Source organism: Tenrec ecaudatus, chromosome 4 (genome assembly GCF_050624435.1).
Source record: "Tenrec ecaudatus isolate mTenEca1 chromosome 4, mTenEca1.hap1, whole genome shotgun sequence".
NCBI classification, from domain to species: domain Eukaryota; kingdom Metazoa; phylum Chordata; class Mammalia; order Afrosoricida; family Tenrecidae; genus Tenrec; species Tenrec ecaudatus.
This window is the reverse complement of record NC_134533.1, coordinates 14,367,375-14,386,120: the sequence shown is the minus strand read 5'-3', so window position 1 is coordinate 14,386,120 and position 18,746 is coordinate 14,367,375. Positions and strand designations below refer to the sequence as shown.

Below are 18,746 nucleotides of genomic sequence, written 5' to 3'. Positions count from 1 at the left end.
TACAAGAGAGAGGGCAAAGGAGAGGCCAATTAGGGCTGAAAAGACCCTGGCAAGCTCCCGCCGCAGGACATGAGGTTGAAGGCAGGTTCCTTACCATCCTCTGTGGCTTTCACAGCTTCGGCTTCCCGCTTCTTCCTGGAGAGTCTCTGCTTCTCCTCCAGGCGCTGCTTCTCGGCGTTTGCTTCATCCCAGCGCCCATTTTCCATCAGTCTCTGGTCAGGCCGTAAGCGGCTGTCTGTGGGGGCAGTGCCCCCTTCAAAGGCATTGAGAGTTAGAGCCAGCTCTGAGAAGTAGTACATGTTTTCGGCATTCTTCCTAGAAGTGGGGGAGGAGACAGAGAACAGGTAATGCCGAAGCCCAGGCCCCAGGCAAGGAGCGAGAATCATCCCACTGCCAGATGCCTTCCTCTCCCCAGGCAAACAGAAAGTACTGAGAAGCACGGCAGGTGCTTGGGACTCAGGATGTACCCCAGCCCCAGCATCTCGCCATCAAATCGTTCTCGGGACTCTCTTGGCACTCGACCGCAGGGATCTCCATTCTGTAGGAAGGAGACATTCTGCTGGCTAAATGGACATTCCTAACCCTGTTTTCTTTCCCTTTTATCTTCTTTCTGGCATAATCTTGGCTATCACCACAAAAAATAGTTTAGCTCAGTTTCTCAAAGTGAGCAATACCGCCCTGCTGTCCCCACCGGGTAACAGCAGATGCCTACACTGCATGGTGGATTACGGGTTATGGTACAAAGTGTTTAATTGCCAGGGAGGTGCTGAGTAATTCTTTTACTGGAAAGGGGGCAGTAAGCCAAGTCAATCTGTGAGCCTCTGATTTATTTAGGTAATAACAGGCGTCAAACGGCCTCGGATTTTGGCTGTTCCCAGAGTCCTTCATGCTGCCACTGTCTTGCAGCTGAGCCTCTGAGGTAAGCTGCTATGAGGCAGGCACCTTTCGCTCCCAGCTTCTTCTGCAGTTTTGCTCCAAACAAAGGCCCTTTAGAAAGCACCGGGTCATTTTCTGGCAGACATGACCTGACTGCTTTGCACTTTTCTGAAACCAGGTGTGGCAAAGCTGAAACGATGCAGCAATGGCGTCTGGTTCCAATCACTTCTCCAAAGGCGCCAGTGTCCTCGGCTCAATGGCTCAGAATTCAAGTGGGAAGACAGGCTCAGCTGCCAGCAGCACAGGGTGAGGTGCCACCCTGTCTGAGCAGCACATGGGCTGGTACTCACGGCAAAGGGTTCCTTCTCCACAACATGGCCCGGCTCTCCTCGGCTTCGTGGCCTCTCTGACGAGCATCACCCCCATTGTCTCCAGGGACAGGCTGGACTTTGAAACAGTCCATCTTCTCGTCCCAAGTCCCCAAAAGGGCAAAGTGGACTTTTCCTGATGGATCTGTCACTTCCCCTGTCACCTACAAGGATGGGAGAACAAGCTTTGCGGGGAAGCATCACAGTGGGGCGAGCTTCCCTGACTAATCCAGAAGCCAAGTTCTAAGGGCAAGCACTGAGCAAATCTAGTTAAAAACACCAGGGGCCATCCGAATCAGGGCACTGACTTCTTGTGCTGCTTGAGACAGCAACGGCCAGGAGCCAGAGGCTTTATTTTCATCTTCCATTCAGGAGTTTGTCTTGTACTAATCCATACAGAAGTGGCTGAGCGGGGCTCACAGGGGTGGTGTGTTGCTCTCTCCAGATCTTTCACTCCCCCAGAAACTCGGGGCACAATTGCACTGCAGGGGTGGGGGTGTCATAAGCCACACAACTCTCCTTCACACTTCCCTGGGGTCAATCTGCCCCTGGTTTCTTCCTGCAATCAATCCTTGTATTACATCTTTCCTCTGCATTACTCAGTGTCTCTTTCCTGGCTTGTACTTGTTTCTGCTTCACATGTCATCTTCACCAGACAGAGGCAGCTCTGGATTAATGAGGCAACTAATATTTCCTCCTGACTGCTGACTTTCTCCTTGAACTCCACTTTCTGATCACCATGTTAGGGATACTGACCCATTCATCCACATCCATTTACATCTATCTGGCCAGCTCCACGGGAGTAGGCTTTCTAAGAAATACAAATTAATTGTGTATGTGTGTGTGTGCCGGGGAGGATTTTAATTTTATTTTTTAAACTCCAACTTCCCTTACCTTTCTTGCTATATCCCGAGAGAAGTAGCTATACGGAACAAACTTAAGATTGCACTTGTCTCCTGTCTTGTGATTCACAATATCAATTTCACCTGACTGAAAAGGGAAAAGAAATGTGTTATTAAGGATTAGATCAAGTAACCTTTATGCCACACACCCCACACTTCTTTACTCCACCTGACATTCCACTACTCCCTTACCTTAAGGATTCAGGCCTCAAACAACCTTGGAAAGGTGAGGCCATTCCTCTGTAATCTTTGTATATTCTGGGTTGGAATCAAGAACAAATGACCCTTTAGTTTTGTTTCTAAGTGTGTCATTTTGGGTGTGAACTTCAGCCAGGGCTTCAGACTGGTTCACCCCCTGATGACAATGTGCCATCTCCACCCCAGTTATACAGAATCACAATCTATCGATGGTTAAAAAGGTCTCCAGGTGATTCTTACAAAGATTCTGATGTAGGAAATCTGGGATAGAAAAGCACATTCTCTATGAGAAAATAACAATTATTTATAAATTATCAAGGGTTCAGGGGGAGGGGGAGGGAGAGGAAAATGAGGAGCTGATACTAAGGGGTCAAGTAGAAAGCAGGTGTTTTGAGAATGATGATGGCAACATACGTACGAATGTGCTGGACACAAATGATGTATGTACGGATTGTGAAAAGAGTTGTATGAGCCCCTAATAAAATATTTTTAAAAAAAGAAGAAGAAGAAAAGCACATTCTCAGCAGGGGATCGAGCTGGAATTAACTAGTTGACTACCCAGCCTTAGCAACAGCACAGGGTTTAAAAATTATGTGGAAAAATTTCATTCTTTTCAATTCTATTTTTCTAAGGGTGTTTTGAAGCCCCTTCATATACTGAAATTCACAATAACTTACCTGTCCAAACCAGCCCCCTGCTAGCACCCTTAATAACTGCATGATTAACCAATGCGTTCTGCTCACTATTCACCACCCCCATGAGCCTTTCTACACCATTTCTTTCTCCTGTCATGCAAGCCCCCCCACCGTGGAGACTCAGTTCAGCTCCCACATCTACTGTGGCACCTGGCCCGGCTCCTCAGAAGAGTTCCCTCACTTCCCTGCAAACACTGTCTTTAGGAGGAGCCCTGGTGATACAGTGATTACACGATGGTTGCTAACCGCAAGGTCAACAGTTCGAAACCACCAAATGCTCAGCAGGAGAAAGAGGCTTTCTACTACTGTAAACAGTTGCAGTCTCAGAAATTCCTAAGGACAGTTATACCTTGTCCTACAATTGTGAGGATGGCGCAGGTCAAGGCAGTGTTTCATTCTGCTGTTACACACCGCGACTGCCAACCCTGTCCTATAAGGCCATTATGGATTAAAACTGATCTGATGGCAATGAGAGTTTACTCTCTTTAAGGGAAAAACCATCTTATCTTAGGGCATCTCCTACTAGCCTGGCAATAAATGCCTGCTGAGTGACGAAAGGAGGAAGCATGGCAATTGGGTTTGTTACGACCCTATGTCTCCACTGGAGCATATGAAGAATGTGGCATCAGGACTGGAGGAACTTTTATTAACAACCTGCAATATGCAGATGACACGACTTGGCTTGCTGAAGTTGAGGAGGATTGAAAAGCCAAAAAATACGGAAAAGCAAAGATGTTGTTTTAAGCACGTGACACAAGCCTCATATGCTCGTGAAAGTTGGACACTGAATAAAGAAGATCGAAGAAGAATGGAATCATTTGGAATGTGGCGCTGGAGAAGAGTGTTGAAAGTAGCACGGACAAAAGGATCTGTCTTGGAAGAAGTATGGCCAGAGCGCTCCTTAGGGGCAAGGATGACAAGACTGTCTTACATATTTTGGACACATTATCAGAAGAGACAGGTTTCTAGAAAGGGCCATCATGTTTGGTAGAGAGAGTGAAAAAGAGGGCGGTCCTCAAGGAGCCAGACTGCTCTCGGCTCAACCACAGCAACAGTTGTGAGGCTGGTGCAGGACTGGGCAGTGTTGCCTTCTGCTGTGCACAAGGTCGCCATGGGTCGGGCTGACGGGGTGGCACCTAACAACACCATGTTCTCCACAGTGCCCGACACCGTCAGACAGTAACTGAAGGGATGTTCTAATTTGGACTTTTATAAATAGTACTGAGAGGCTTCCCAAAGTTCGTGGGGGAAAAAATGAATGAAAAAGGTAATGAAAAACAACCATGAGTAAGACACGAAATAATAATATAAAATTGATCGAGAATTCATGAGAATGGGAGGGTGGGGGAGGGAGGATTACAAAGAGAAGCTGATACCAAGGGCTCATGTAGGAAGAACATGTTTTGGAAAGGTTGGTGGCAACATATGCACAAGTGTGCTTAATGCAATTGAATGATAGATTGTTATAAGATTTGTAAGAGCCCCCCCCATTAAAATGATCAATAAAAAGAAAGAAAAATGTCCATGACCTTTGTGAAGCCCCCTCATGGGTCATTACTGTGAAACTGGGAAGGGGGGTGGGTGATGGAGGAGGAAGAGGGGGAATAGTACTTGGGAGAAACTGCTCAGAAGAAACCTGTGAACCAGCAACATTCTGGGGCTCAGTTCACAGCTCCTAAGTACAGGGAGTCTCCATGTTATGAATGTCCAACTTACCCTTTAATGGCACGTACGCAATTTTGCCCTCACTTTGAAATCAGTAATACCAGTCCCACTTACAACAAATTCATCACAATCACATTCACTTGCTCTCTCTCTCTCTCTCTCTCTCTGTGTGTGTGTGTGTTTAAGTCATGGCAAAGGCTCCAAGCTTTTTCTTGCACTGAAGTGAAGCTAAGTAAGAACCTAAGAAGCTAACGGGCTAAATAAGAACCGAATGCATCTGTTCCAACTTCCCCACCAACTACCTGCCACTGAGTCGATTCTGACTCAGAGCCACCCGGGAGGGCAGACTCGAACTGCCTCAAGAGGACTGCCTGTCCTGCAAGGAGACACCTGAGGAGGGAGGTGTTCTTCTGAACTTCAAGTGCCGTGGGTCCTCTTACTCACTTGATCTATCCACAACTTGCCAACGATAATGTTATGGACCGTGGTAGTAACTTTTTTCCAAGTGTAGTGATGCCCAGTTGCATGGAATATGCAGTGAATGGTACCTGGAAGCAGAAAATACAAAGATTAAAAGCAAAGACTAGGAAAATAACACAATGCCAGCCAGAAATAATAAGAGATTGATTTATTTCTCCTAGTGAACAAAAGAAAACAAATTAAAAAGCATTAATAAACGACTGAATGTTGGCGCCATTGAAGCCATGTTTTTTCATTGTGCAGTGCCTCCCACCAAAGGACTGAGGGTCTGGGGAAGGGAAGGTGGGGACCACACTGACAGGACTCCCTTGTGGGTTGACTGTGATTGCCATCTCGCAGGGTATGTATGATACAGTGAGCAACGCAGAAGCAGGAAGGGGGAAGTCTCACGATTGAGGAGATGGAAGAGCCAGGAGCAGAGTGTCCTTTGGCCCCCCCACATCCCTGAGCACGGAATCTCCTGGGTTCAAGAGACAGCTGTGACAGCAGACAAGTGGCAGCAACAGAACCAAGAGCCAGAGCATGAGACAGGGCAGTGGGCTTGGCAGCCCACAAAGCAAGTAAAGGCAAGCAGGCTGGTGAGTAGAGTGTCTTCAGGCACTTAACTGGGGGAGACTGGGGAAGTGGGGGGTGAGGGTGGGCTTGCTATCCCCCAGAGGCAGTACTTTGGGCTGAGGCTTATGGTGCGAGAGGCATGCCGTTTGGGCATTTCCTGGCAGCCCTGAAAGAGCTTTGGAACATTGCACAAGCAGGGCAGAGTCCAAAGGGCTGCGTGACTGGCGGAGGCCAAAGGTCAGGGAGGCCTGCATGAAGTCTAAATAACTAACTGTACCGGTGCATTTGTAATCTGTGAACTTCCTTAGCAACCCATAATCCCGAGTATTGTCTGCCAGTTCTGGACAGCCACTGCAATGAGTTACTGATCCCAGCGAGACGCGGAGTGCTGGGGCAGTCAGTGTCAGCAGGGACAGAGTTGGAGGATGGAAGCAGGCGTGGCCTCAGCCCCACAGCAATCTGCCGCGTACACAGCTGGAGGCCCCCAGACTCCACACTCACATCACTTCTTTGACACGGCTTGACTTTGGCATCTGTACATAAGATCTAACTAAATGAGGATAACCTTGACCCATCTTAGCGAGTACTCTATATTCTGCAAAAGTAGACATTTGGAAAAGGAAACAACTCTGATAATTTTGCCATCTGTGCCTATAATACTGCAAAATTACAGCAACAGGTTAAATCCGCCATCTTCACACCGTGCCCCCCCCCCCCCCAGCGCATGCATACATTAGGGAAGGAGCCCAAACTGGTCGTCAGGTCTGAGGTGGGGGGTGGGGGGAGCGGATGAGGAGGTCCAGTCGTTAGTGACTATCTGTGTGAACTTATGCAAACCACGAAACCTGGGGCCTTCACAGTAAAAAAGGTACAGGGCTGGGAACAGGCTCTGGCGTCACAGAGACGTAGACTCAATCCTGGGTCCACCCCTCGTTAGAAGTGTGGCCTTGAGTGGGTTTCTGATTTTCCTAGGTCTCAGTTTTACCCCATTAGCTGGGGGTAATCCCAGCCTGTTGTTCAGAGCAAATAAGAAAACATGCCTATTTGCCAAACAAACTTGTTGAAACACAGCACGTGGCAGACATGGGCTTCTCCTGCTCCTTCAGTTGATCTCACACAAATACCGAATCATAGTCAATGGTCTGACAGAGCGAATTGGAACTTAAAAGTAACAAAACCAATGAACAAGCTACATACATACAAGTTCACAGATTATGTTAGCCCTTGACTGCATCGATGTATATAAATATATTTACATGTTACCAACACGGTCAACTCTAATAGCAGTATGATTAGGCTTCCTCTGTAGCCACTAAAGAAAAGAACATTCGAATTGTGACTTAGGCATGTCTTTCTGGTGTAGACGATTTCAGTCGCCCTGGAAGCTGGAGGTGATGGTGCAGGTGATGCTGATGAGGATGACCACAGCAACCATGACTCACAAAAATGACAGCAACGCTGGGGAGGGGTCCTGCCCACACCAGGCACTATATTACACTCTCCCCACGAATTACGTCATCTCATCCTCGTAACATCTCCCACTATCTGCTCCACCCGAATACAGCACCAAACGCCTCCTCCTCCTCCTCCACCACCAGCACAGTTGAGGTCACCGTCAGCTCTTGCCTGAACCCCTGTAACTATCTGCTGTTGGTCTCCTAACTGACGCCTTTGTCCTCGGCGGCTCTAGTCCAAATGATCTTTTTAAAACAAGTCGTATGAAATTATTAGACGTTCTCAAAACCCTTTGATTCCTTCCCACAGGAGATAAAACCAAACTCCTTACCAGGGCACACAGGGCCCTACAAGACCTGGTCCCTGTCAATCCCTGTGAGACCATCCACCACCTACTTCCCTGCTCACTCTTGAATGGCTATGGCCTTTTATTATGGGTGAAAGTGTGATTGCAAAATGTGTGTTACAATGCTCACCTGTGGGTGGAATCGAATCGAATGGACAGCAATCACTCTCTTTTAATGCACTGTAGCCAATCAATCAGCTGAGATCAAACGAGGGCAGTGAAGAGCCTAAGCCATAAGCCCCCTGAGTTATAAAGAGCAGAACAGACAAAGACGAAGCACAGATGGCGTCAACAGAGGCCCCTTGAGGCTCACCAAGAACTGAGGGGCACCAGAACTAGAGTCTGAGAAAGAAAACCATCTTCCTCCACAGCTGACACCCTGAATTTGGACTTGTAGCCCCCTGAGCTGTGAGACACTTTACTCCTCGGAGCTCGCTCTCACTGGGACCCCCACTCCCCACACCATCTGTTGGTTGCTTAGATTTTTGTTCATATGTAACCTTCTCAGAGAGAATTTCTTTGACCACCACACCCTTTCAAGCACACAGTTGCTTTTCTTTTTTTCAACAATTACTCCCATTTCTACTGTTTTCTTCACAGGATTGCCACTGCCTCAAATTGAAATTATCAGCCGCACAAGAACTCCTTTAAAGTGTTGAAGTAAGTGAATGACATGCTGCAGGGCAGGGCTGTCACCTTGAGGACTAAGGTGAGCCGTACCCAGGAGTCATGGTATTTTGGATCACCTGGGACAATGAGTAGGGAAGACCACAGAAGAATCCGTACAACTGAACCATGGTGCTGGCAAAGACTCAAAGCACCGTGCCAAAGAAACCAGTCTATCTTGAGAGAAGTACAGCCAGAATGCTCCTCAGAAACAAAGAAGGTTAAGACTTCATCTCCCAGACTTTTGGACATGTGACTAAGGAGGGCTTAGTCCCTGGAAACAGACATCATGCTTGGTAAAGTAGAGGGGAGGGAAGACAATGACATTCCATGACGTGGACCGACACGGTGGCTGATGAGCTCAAACAACTACACAGGGCTGGGCAGTTTTGTTTCCCGGTATACAGGGGGCACTATGCAGTGGAGCCAACCTGATGGAACCTAACAAAGACAAAAATTAAATTTGTACTTGCTTTATCTTTTGTTTCCCAGAAGAATCCACACAATAAGAGCTCCGCATTGAATAGGGATGAATAGGGTCCTAAAATCCATGCCTACTTGGAACCTGAGAAGAGGATCTTATTGGATAGCACGTCTCAGGGCGTGGACATTGTCAATGGGGATTCCTCTTCCCGGGTTGGAGTCTTTGATCTTGACATGCAACTAACTTGTACTCCAGTAAGATCTTTTAAAAAATCAAGTTTCATCTTATCTGGAAATTAGCCATTACATAAACTACGCCTAGCTCGTCCATAAGAGGAAAAGAGAGGGAAGGGAGGACAAAAGGGGGCGAGACAGGCCTGGAAACGTAATCTTGCAATCACAAGAAGTCCCCATGAACAGAGACCTGACTGCTGGAACAATGGTGGAAATGACACCTGTTCAACAAAGCCCAATTGAATAAAAACCCAAACAGATGCATTTTACAATTTCTAAGTTGGCATTTACGGAGCCCTCCCTGGTGGTGTAGTGGATTATGGGAAACCACTGGCCGGCTCCACGGGAGAAAGAGGATGCTTTCTGCTCCCATAAATATGTATAGCTTGGGAGATGTCAGACAGTGTAATATATGACAAAATAATAATAATATATGAATGATGAAGGGTTCATGAGGTAGGGGGCAGTGGGGAGGGAAGGGGGAAAATGAACAGCAGATATTAAGGGCTCAAGTAGAAGGCAAATGTTTGGAGAATGATGATGGCAACAAATGTACATATGTTCTTGACACAATGGATGTATGTATGGATTGTGGTAAGAACTGTACAGCCCCAATAAAATGACTTTAAAAAAAGATATATAGCTTGGCAAGGCCACAGGAGGGCTCCACTGCCCTATAGAGTAACTGAGTCACATCAAGTCCAGGGCAGTGAGAGACAGTGCTTAACAATGTGAGACAGAGTCAACCCAAACGGCTTTTCTAGCCATCCTTCCCTATGCAATGCTCACAGTCCGGACTCTGCCTGTGGAGGCAATGGCGTGTTGGCGGTGGGGTTAAGTCTTGACTTCAGCAGTGGGTGTGACCAAGCCACACCCTTTGCTTCCTAGGAGGCGTCTTTCACCTCCACTAGAGGGGTGCACGCAGCACACCCTGGAGGGCCAGCTTCAGCTACACAATCACACCTCCACCAAAGGCATTTCCAAGACTTCTGGGAAATAGAACCTGCAAGACCATTTGGAAGAACAAGCCCAAGCTCTTTATCTGAAGTGGTGGAGGCTGCTGAGATCAGATGCACCGGAGACCGTGGCAGGGGGATTCAAGAGGGCAGAACTGTGGGCTAGAGTGCGAGGCGGGCTGGCTTTCTGGTCTGTGCAGGTGAAAGCCAAGGGACTACGTGGTGAGAGACTAAGAACCCGTGAGAGAGCTTGGCTGCTGGCTAAGGAGACCAATGACTGTATCCTTCTACTGGGCCTGACTTATGGAAACCTATTAACTTCCCTAACTCACGAGTATTGTCTGTGAGCTCTGTGTAGCAACAAATTATGGATCCTGGCACACACAGAGTGCCATGGGAAAAACAGCGTCAGAATAAATACAAGAGGATGGAATGTGGAGGCATGTCGGACACCTGTCTCATGGCAACAGGGAAGCCAGACAAGGTCACAATTGTCCACCTCCATTGCTGTCACCACAGATGCATGGCATATCACTAAAATGACAAAGAATTTACAACTATGAAAAGTGGGTGAAGGGAGACGTGGGACAGGGCAAGATATGACAAAATAATAATTTATAAATTATCAAGGGCTCATGAGGGAGGGGGGAACAGGGAGGGGAAAAAAAAGGACCTGATGCCAAGGGCTTAAGTGGAGAGCAAATGCTTTGAGAATGATGAGGGCAATGAATGTACAGATGTGCTTTAAACAATTGACATATGTATGGATTGTGATGAGTTGTACGAGCCCCTAATAAAACGTTTAAATAAAAACCTCCTTACTCATAAGATAACCAAGTCTATATTTATAGGTCAAGTATTAAGGTGGTGGAAGGACCTTGGGCCGCTACTCAAACACTCCCTCAATGCATGAATACCTTCTTTTATTAAATTGGAACTCTATGATGCTAACTCTCCCGACACAACGGCTGGAGCCAAAGTGGGTGAACAAGTAAATGTGGTGAAGAAAGCTGATGGTGCCCGGCTATCAAAAGAGATAGTGACTGGGGTCTTAAAGGCTTGAAGATAAACAAGCGGCCATCTAGCTCAGAAGCAACAAAGTCCACATGGAAGAACACACCAGCCTGTGTGATCAAGTGGTCCCAAAGGGATCAGTTACCAGGCATCAAAGAACAAAAAAATCATATCATTGACTGCACACTTCCATGATAGGATCGCGAAGACAAATGGGTGAGTAAGCAAATGTGGTGAAGAAAGCTGATGGTGCCCGGCTATCGAAAGAGATAGTGTCTGGGGTCTTAAAGGCTTGAAGGTGAACAAGCGGCCATCTAGCTCAGAAGCAAAAAAGCCCACATGGAAGAAGCACACCGGCCAGTGCGATCACGAGGTGCCAAGGGACCAGGTATAAGGCATCATGCAAAAAAAAAAAAGATGTAAGTGTGTGTATGTATGTGTATATATGTATATATATACCATATTAAATGAAGGGGGAAGTGCAGAGTGGAGACCCAAGGCCCAAGTGTCGGCCAATGGAGATCCCCTCATAGAGGGGTTTAGGAGAGGAGATGGGTTAATTAGGGTGTGAGGTAGTACCGATGAAGAACACAGCTTTCCCCCAGATCCTGGATGCTTCCTCCCCCCAACTACCATGATCCGAATTCTACCTTGCAGGGCTGGATAGGACAGAGGCTGTACACTGGTAATATGAGGGTTGGAGGTACAGGGAATCCAGGGTGGATGATATCTTCAGGACCAAGGGTGTGAGGGACGATGCTGGGAGAGTGGAAGGTGAGTGGGTTGGAAAGGGGGAACTGATTACAAGGATCCACATGTGACCTCTTCCCTGGGAGAGGGACAGCAGAGAAGGGGGGAAGGGAGACTCCGGATAGGACAAGATATGACAAAATAACGATGTATAAATTACCAAGGGCACATGAGGGAGGGGGGAATGGGGAGGGAGGGAAAAAAAAAAAGAGGACCTGATGCAAGGGGCTTAAGTGGAGAGCAAATGCCTTGAGAATGATTGGGGCAGGGAATATATGGATGTGCTTTATACAATTGATGTATGTATATGTATGGATGGTGATAAGAGTTGTATGAGTCCCTAATAAAATGTAAAAAAAGAAAAGAGGAGAAAAAAATGATTAGGGCAAAGACTGTACAGATGTGCTTTATACAATTGATGTATGTATATGTATGAACTGTGATAAGCATTGTATGAGCCCCAATAAATTGTTAAAAAAAAAAAAGATAACCAAGAAGTTGTATGACCTCCCCAGAGCCACAGGGCTAGTAAGGCTCAGCCTGAAGCAGGCCTCGGGGATCCTGGCTCCTAGGCCTCCTCCATCACGTCAGCAAACACCAACACTGACAAAGAGCGACCTATGGGAGAGGAATTTGCCTCAAAACTTACCAAGGGGCATAATGGAGAGGTATTTGCCTCGAAACTTGCTGGTGATTTTGATTTCCTGACGCAATGTCCAGCCGTTTTTGGACTCAGCATGGTGGGCAGCAGCAGGGGGATGGTGGCTCACCTGGAAGAAATCAGGGGTTCGAATCAAGAAGGAAAAAGGAGAAGATACTACCTATAAACTGCCGAAAGACGCCTAAAATTCACACCCACAACAGCCAGGTCGTACGTGAGCAAGTCCTGAAGGAAAAGAAGGCCGGCTGGGATGACGGGAGTTCTACAAACATCACGTTGAGGAGGAGCAACCAGAACAAGGCGCCCCTCTTTTCTAAAAGGAAGGTGTCTGACCCCTTTACCTGCTCACAGAGGGATCGATACCCATTCTCCTCCAATCGGTCCAGCTCGAAGGTCTCCCCAAGGAGCGGGTTGAATGGCTTGCTGGTACGGAACACAGTGGTGGAGTAGGAGGACACGGTGAACGCTGCAACGTAACAGAGCTGTTCCAGAGAGTTCTCACACGTTGCAGCTCGGTCTAACAGCTCGTGGTACTCCAGATCCTCAGTAAGGCGCTGAAGCATGGATAAGGGCTCATTGAAGTTCACCTGGGCAGAGAAGAAAAGAATAGATGTAAAAACTTTACCCCAAACAATTACATAAGAGAGGTTAATTAAAAAAAAATCAAAACGAGAAACAGCAAGATAATCAACAATTAGGCAGAAGAAAGGCTTTTTTACTCAGCAGAGCAGCTCAAAGATTTCACTTGCATGCAACGCCTCCCTTCTCCCCTGTCAATGGCTTCTGCCAGCTGAGCAGGAGACAGGTCCTCTGGCCCTGACATCACACACTGTGGGGTGGAGCTGTGCCTCCCCGAGCCTCAATCCTTCCTCAGAGTTCCTGACGTCACACACTGTGAGGTGGAGCTGTGCCTCCCGGGCGCCTCTGAAGACTTGCCCCATAGGACACCACTGTCAACATGCGTTGCACGAATGACTACAAGTAAGTAGGCTCTACCATGTGTACACTCAGAAGGGAAATTAGGAACTTAAAATGCTTGCAGGAGGAATGAATGAAGAGTAGCAAATTTTAAGTCTAGGAATGAAAAGATTACATTTCTAGCCTCTACCCCTGGACTTGATTGTGACGTTTCCATTCAGGTCTACATCCGGCTGTGATTCTGGTTCCTGCTCGGAGGTCTCTGGGCCTGGAATGGTCATGATGAGGGTGAAAGGAGGCTGTGAGGGCTTTCACCTCCCAAACGTTAAATCCCACTCAGGGAATGAAGCCAAATGTGTGTTTGTGGTGCTAGTTCCTGTCTGGGGAAGATGTTCACCCAGACTTCACTTATTCTTCTAACATTTACCTGGTCCTTAGGTGTGCCAGCCTCTATGGATAACTCTCAACGCACTGCTGATTTCATAGTTACCCCCACCCTGGGGGTTTCCGAGAGTAGAAAGTAACTGTTATGGGAGTAGAAAGCTTAGTCTTTTTCTCAAGGAGCTGCTGGTGGTTTCGAACTGCTGACCACATGGACTGCAGCTTAATGCTTAACCACTACACCACCAGGGCTCCAAGGCCCTATGGATAAGCACAGTGTACACAGAGAAGTGAACCACACTCCTGGCCTCTTTTTTAAAATAAAAAAGCTTCTAAATTGACTGAAGTTAAAAAGGCTCTGTAATTTTATAAACTTCTACAGAAACAATTTAAGCAATTGGGAACCCAGACAAACTGGTACAGCTTGTATAATCAACAGTCCATCTGATGTCGAGCCTGACTACCACGGGCCTGAGGAGGAAACAAGTTTTCTTTCCATTGCCTAGAACTGACCTTTAGAAACACTGCAGGGTTCTGGTATTTTCCTTTTTCCTAAAGCTCCACCTTGTGGACTTTTTGTCCAACTTTCTACCCAGAAATTCCTGAGCTACTTGCCATTGAGCTAGCTGTAACCCAAGGTCTGGGTCCTTGTGGGGATACTGGAGTCTGCTGCTGAGCAACACACTACCCTAACATTTACTGTCCCACCCCCACCCATACAATATTAATCTTCTAATTTTCACCACAATGAGCTCCAAAAACAAAGTGTAAAGGAAAACAATGACCTGAAACCCCACCAACCCAAGGTAGACATTGCTAATATTTTCGAGCGTCGATGAATTGATAACATTTTAAAAGCTAAAGCAGACTTTAGAGTCTGTTTTTTCTGAGAGAGCAGCCAAGAAAGAGAGCCTCGGGACCAACTTTGGGATCATTCCCTGGGAAGAAGAGCCTCTCCTACTTCAACCAAAACACTCTTGTTCAGCTCCCTTGAGTGGATTCTGAAGACAGCATAAAGCATCACCTGGTCCGGTACCAACGTCACAACTGTTCTTATGTGACTGCACCGAACTCCAAAATCTTCTCTACGAAAGACAATGCATTCATTATGAGAAGGAAAAGGCACATCCAGGGGTGACAGGCTGCTCACACCCTAATCCCCAGGAGTATTTGTACGTTACAAGTGACCTCAAGCCCAAGTATCACAGTGATTAATTACACCAACAAATCCCTAATTGGCAGAACCTTCAATCACCATCATGTTTCCACTCACATTTTGGACAACGGAAGGGGTGGGCGTCGTGAGCCAGCCATCGGGGTCACTAGACACACCAACAATGCCTCCAGCGAGAGTAGAGTGGTCACTGGGCTGTGGCTGTTCTCACCCCCCACCCCTCCCGTCTAAATGGTCCAGAAACCTCTGCTTCTCTACAAGCGCCGCGCTTTTCTGACTGCTGTTTCCTCACTCAGAAGCCCAACAGGCAAACACATGAATCTGAGTAATTGAAAGTGAAAAGCTGCAGACAATTAGGTTCGCAGCTGATGGAGAGCGGAGCAGTCACAAAGGACAACCTGGAGACTAGCAAGAGCAGGAAGACATAACCATTGGCAGGCTTGAGGGACAAAGACGAGCCTTGGGATGAGGGCAGTTGGGTGGCTGCCAGGACCCAGATTAAGCTAAAACCTGGGGGAGAGAGGAGGGGGGAGAGCTGTCCAATGGAAAATAGAACCACACAGCTGCTCCCAGAGCACTGCCTATGGGGAGACACACCCTGGGGCTTCTTTCCATGGCCCTCCAGCAGAGCCCAGACAGACAGTAGACGCTGGAGAGGCCTGAAAGCGGTCTCGAGGGATCAGCTGTCCTGGGATGTGGAGCAGGCAGAGGCAGGACTGGTTCTGTGGGCCAACAGGCACGGCACTTGTACATTCCCGGTGGCAACACACAAGGAACAAGCGGTAGGGTGGGACAGAGACGTGATCTAAACCCAGAAGCCCATTTTCCACAGGAAATGCATGCCCAGGCTGCGATGACCTGCTCTCCTAGCCTCATCTCACCTACTTCCCTTAAGCCCCTGCCAGGGGAGCTGAGCTTTCTCTGTGGCCCCTGGCGAACCAATTACCACCTATTTCTCCAGTGTGCAGACTAATGGCCTTATCTGGTTTACAGCACACAGTTTTCTAACAAAAGCCCCACGTGTTTAAGAATTATTTAGAAACCTAGTTGCGCTCCAAGATCCAGTTCCATCCACAAATGCATGCACACCTTGCCGAACAGCCTATCGGTGCTGGGCACTGGGCTAAGCACCAAGGCTAGCAAGGCCACGAAGACATAATCCCTGCCCAGAAACTACACTGAGAAGGAGCAACTAACTACTGCGGTCCATACGCTCCAAGAGGCAGGAAAAAGGCTATGTTTTTGCATGCTATGCCCCTCCCCCTCACCATGGGCAGAGCCTACTAGCTACTCCCTGCTATGCATTATTTTACAATAAACAAAACCAAGCCACTGTCTACGTAATTCCAACTCATAGTAACTCATGGAGAATCGCCCCAAAGCTGTCTTCCCAGAGGCAGCCTGCCACATCTTTCTCCCACTGAGCAGCCAAGCACCAGGGTTCCTTTCGTTTACAACAGAACAGTCAACATGGAACAAGACTTTACCATTTCTAGTCTCTCCTCCAGCTAGCTGGGGCCACATAACGGTGATCTGGCTAAAGAGAAGGAAGTAGAGATGGTTTACTCGCCCTTCTTCGTTTCTTCTGGCCCTTCTTCCTGCTGACTGGAAGGACACCCTGATGTGAGGCCCATTTGCTTGCCAGCAAACACTGTACTTAAGCTTTCGGGGCCAAATGGGCTCCATCAGAACTACTAAACTCGGCCACTGCAGGACTAACAGAGCCAGAAAAAACAAACTCACTACCCTCAATTCAATTCTGACTCATGGCGACCCTACCATGAGTTCTACCGCAGGGTAGAACTGCCCTGGTGGGTTTCTGAGACTGTAGTTCTTTTACAGGAGTTGAAAGTCCCACCTTTATTCTGAGAAGTGGCTGGTGGTTTCGAATTGCTGAGACCATGTGGCTAGCAGCCCAATATGGAACCACTACACCAACAGGCCTCAAGTAGTCACAGTCACAGTGAGCTGCACATTGAGTTGCTGACAATGCTAACCACAAGCGCAAGCCCGCCAGCGGCTCCCAGGGAGAGCACTGAGGTGTCTGCTCTCAGATCTGAAGAGTCTTGAAAATCCACAAAGGCAGGTCTACTCTATCCTAGTGGATCACTGTGAGTTGAAGTCAACTGGATGACAGTGAGATTTGTTTGGAGCCTGGTATTCCAAGAAAAGTCTACTGGCACGAACATCTCAGTTCCATGTAACTTTCCTGTGTCACAAAACATTATCCTTTTGATATTTTTCAACCTTCCTCCAGCCCCAACAGTTTTATTGGCACACAATTCACATATCATACCACTGAATAGTTCAATCGTTCAATTATATCAAGAGGAATTGTACAATCAGCACTCAACCTTTTAAAAAGGTAAAATCCAACCGATTATAAGGATCTACATGTGACCTCCTCCCTGGGGGACGGACAACAGAAAAGGGGGTGAAGGGAGACGTCAGACAGGGCAAGATATGACAAAATAATAACTTATAAATAATCAAGGGCTCATGAGGGAGGGGGTAACGGGGAGGGAGGGGAAAAAAAGAGGACCTGATGCAAAGGGCTTAAGTGGAAAGCAAATGCTTTGAAAATGATGAGGGCAAAGCATGTACAGATGTGCTTTACACAATTGATGTATGTATGGATTGTGATAAGAGTTGTATGAGTCCCTAATAAAATGTTTTATAAATAAATAAATAAAAAGATAAAATCCATTCTTGGCTTGGACACTGTACAGATGGCAGCCAGAGTTAGCCTAAGGGCTAGAATTAGTTGACCTTTGGTATAGAGGAATGCTTGACTCTCTTCCTTGGAAATGAACTTACACCTAACAGGAACACAACACCAGGCAAGCAATAAACCAAGCCTAGTGCCATCAAGTCAACCCAAACTCATAGAACCCCTCAAGGACAAAGAAGGCATGCTCTTTTGGGTTTCTGAAATTATAACTCTTCACAGGGGAAGCCAGTCTCAGCTAGTGGGTTTGAACCACCGACCTTGAAGCTATCAGCTCAATGCCTGTCTCAGGAGCCACTAAGGCTCCGGGCAGACAATAGGCACTCATAAAGGTTTTGGAAAAGAAGGAGCAAGTGACACACACTGGCCAGAGGGAAACAATGGAACTTGTTGGAGTACAGCCGGGAGACGTCTCACCCTGACCAGACACTTGACTGAAGGAGACGACGTGTTGGATGAATTCCAAAGGAAAGGGTGGTAGCCGCCAAAGCAGCAGAAAAGCGGCCATGGCAGGTGCGAAAGCAGGTAACAAGTTCAAACAGGGAAGACAACCGGATGCCTGGGAGGGCCTGAAGCCAAACTCCCGGGATGGGCCACAGGACGGAAGGGTGGAGCAAACCTAGTCCTGAACCCATTGGGACCATCCTCAGACCCACGAGGGCAGGCCCAGGTTAAGAAATTCGAAGACCATGTTTTTTTACGTCCTTTCATGTGTTTCCTTTAAGCTAGATTCTATAAACTACAGGAGCCTAGCCTCACTTATATTTTTAGGCTCTTTGCACACCAAGCATAGCCAATTTGCTCTTCCACAACTGTTATGAACAAATGCACCCGATTCCAGGTGATGTGGAGACACCAGATGCAAAGGGAAAACGACAGTAGCTAACTTGAAGGGATAGTTTACAACTGTCAGGGGAGAAGGCACCGCATAGCACTCTTCCCACTGCAGCTGGAGAAGACCACCAGGCACCAGCGCAGGCCCCAGCAAGCTCACCGGCATGGGGATCTTGGAGAGTTCTTTTCCAATGCAGTTCTTCATGATGCTCCACAAGTTGAGGCTGTAGTTTGGCTTGTATGGGATTCTGGTTCTTTTCTCCTTCTTGGTCTCCTCCAGAGGATGCTTGTACTGAGGATGAAAACAAAGTCATCCAGTCACCCAGGATGGAGAGCAAACACAGTGTTTACAACCTTTTCCTTCGCCTGGACTAAAAAAGACTGGCTTTCTGCCTTAGCTCTTTACAAGCAAATCCTTTGACATCACATACGGCAAGTCCCCCGCCCCTGGCAACTCCCACAGGAGA

General features: G+C 47.5%; 1 protein-coding gene across 1 annotated transcript in view; it reads right to left on the bottom strand.

Annotated features, from left to right (window-relative positions):
• OSBP (oxysterol binding protein) overlaps positions 1 to 18,746 on the bottom strand; it is a 38,242-nt gene that overhangs the window by 1,680 nt on the left and 17,816 nt on the right. The window contains exons 7-13 of the mRNA XM_075545663.1: positions 18,440 to 18,571; positions 12,586 to 12,831; positions 12,233 to 12,353; positions 5,149 to 5,252; positions 2,139 to 2,234; positions 1,227 to 1,408; positions 95 to 315 (exon numbers count right to left, since the gene is read on the bottom strand). Coding sequence (XP_075401778.1) covers positions 95 to 315; positions 1,227 to 1,408; positions 2,139 to 2,234; positions 5,149 to 5,252; positions 12,233 to 12,353; positions 12,586 to 12,831; positions 18,440 to 18,571 — 1,102 coding nt within the window. The remainder of the gene's footprint in view (positions 1 to 94; positions 316 to 1,226; positions 1,409 to 2,138; positions 2,235 to 5,148; positions 5,253 to 12,232; positions 12,354 to 12,585; positions 12,832 to 18,439; positions 18,572 to 18,746) is intronic.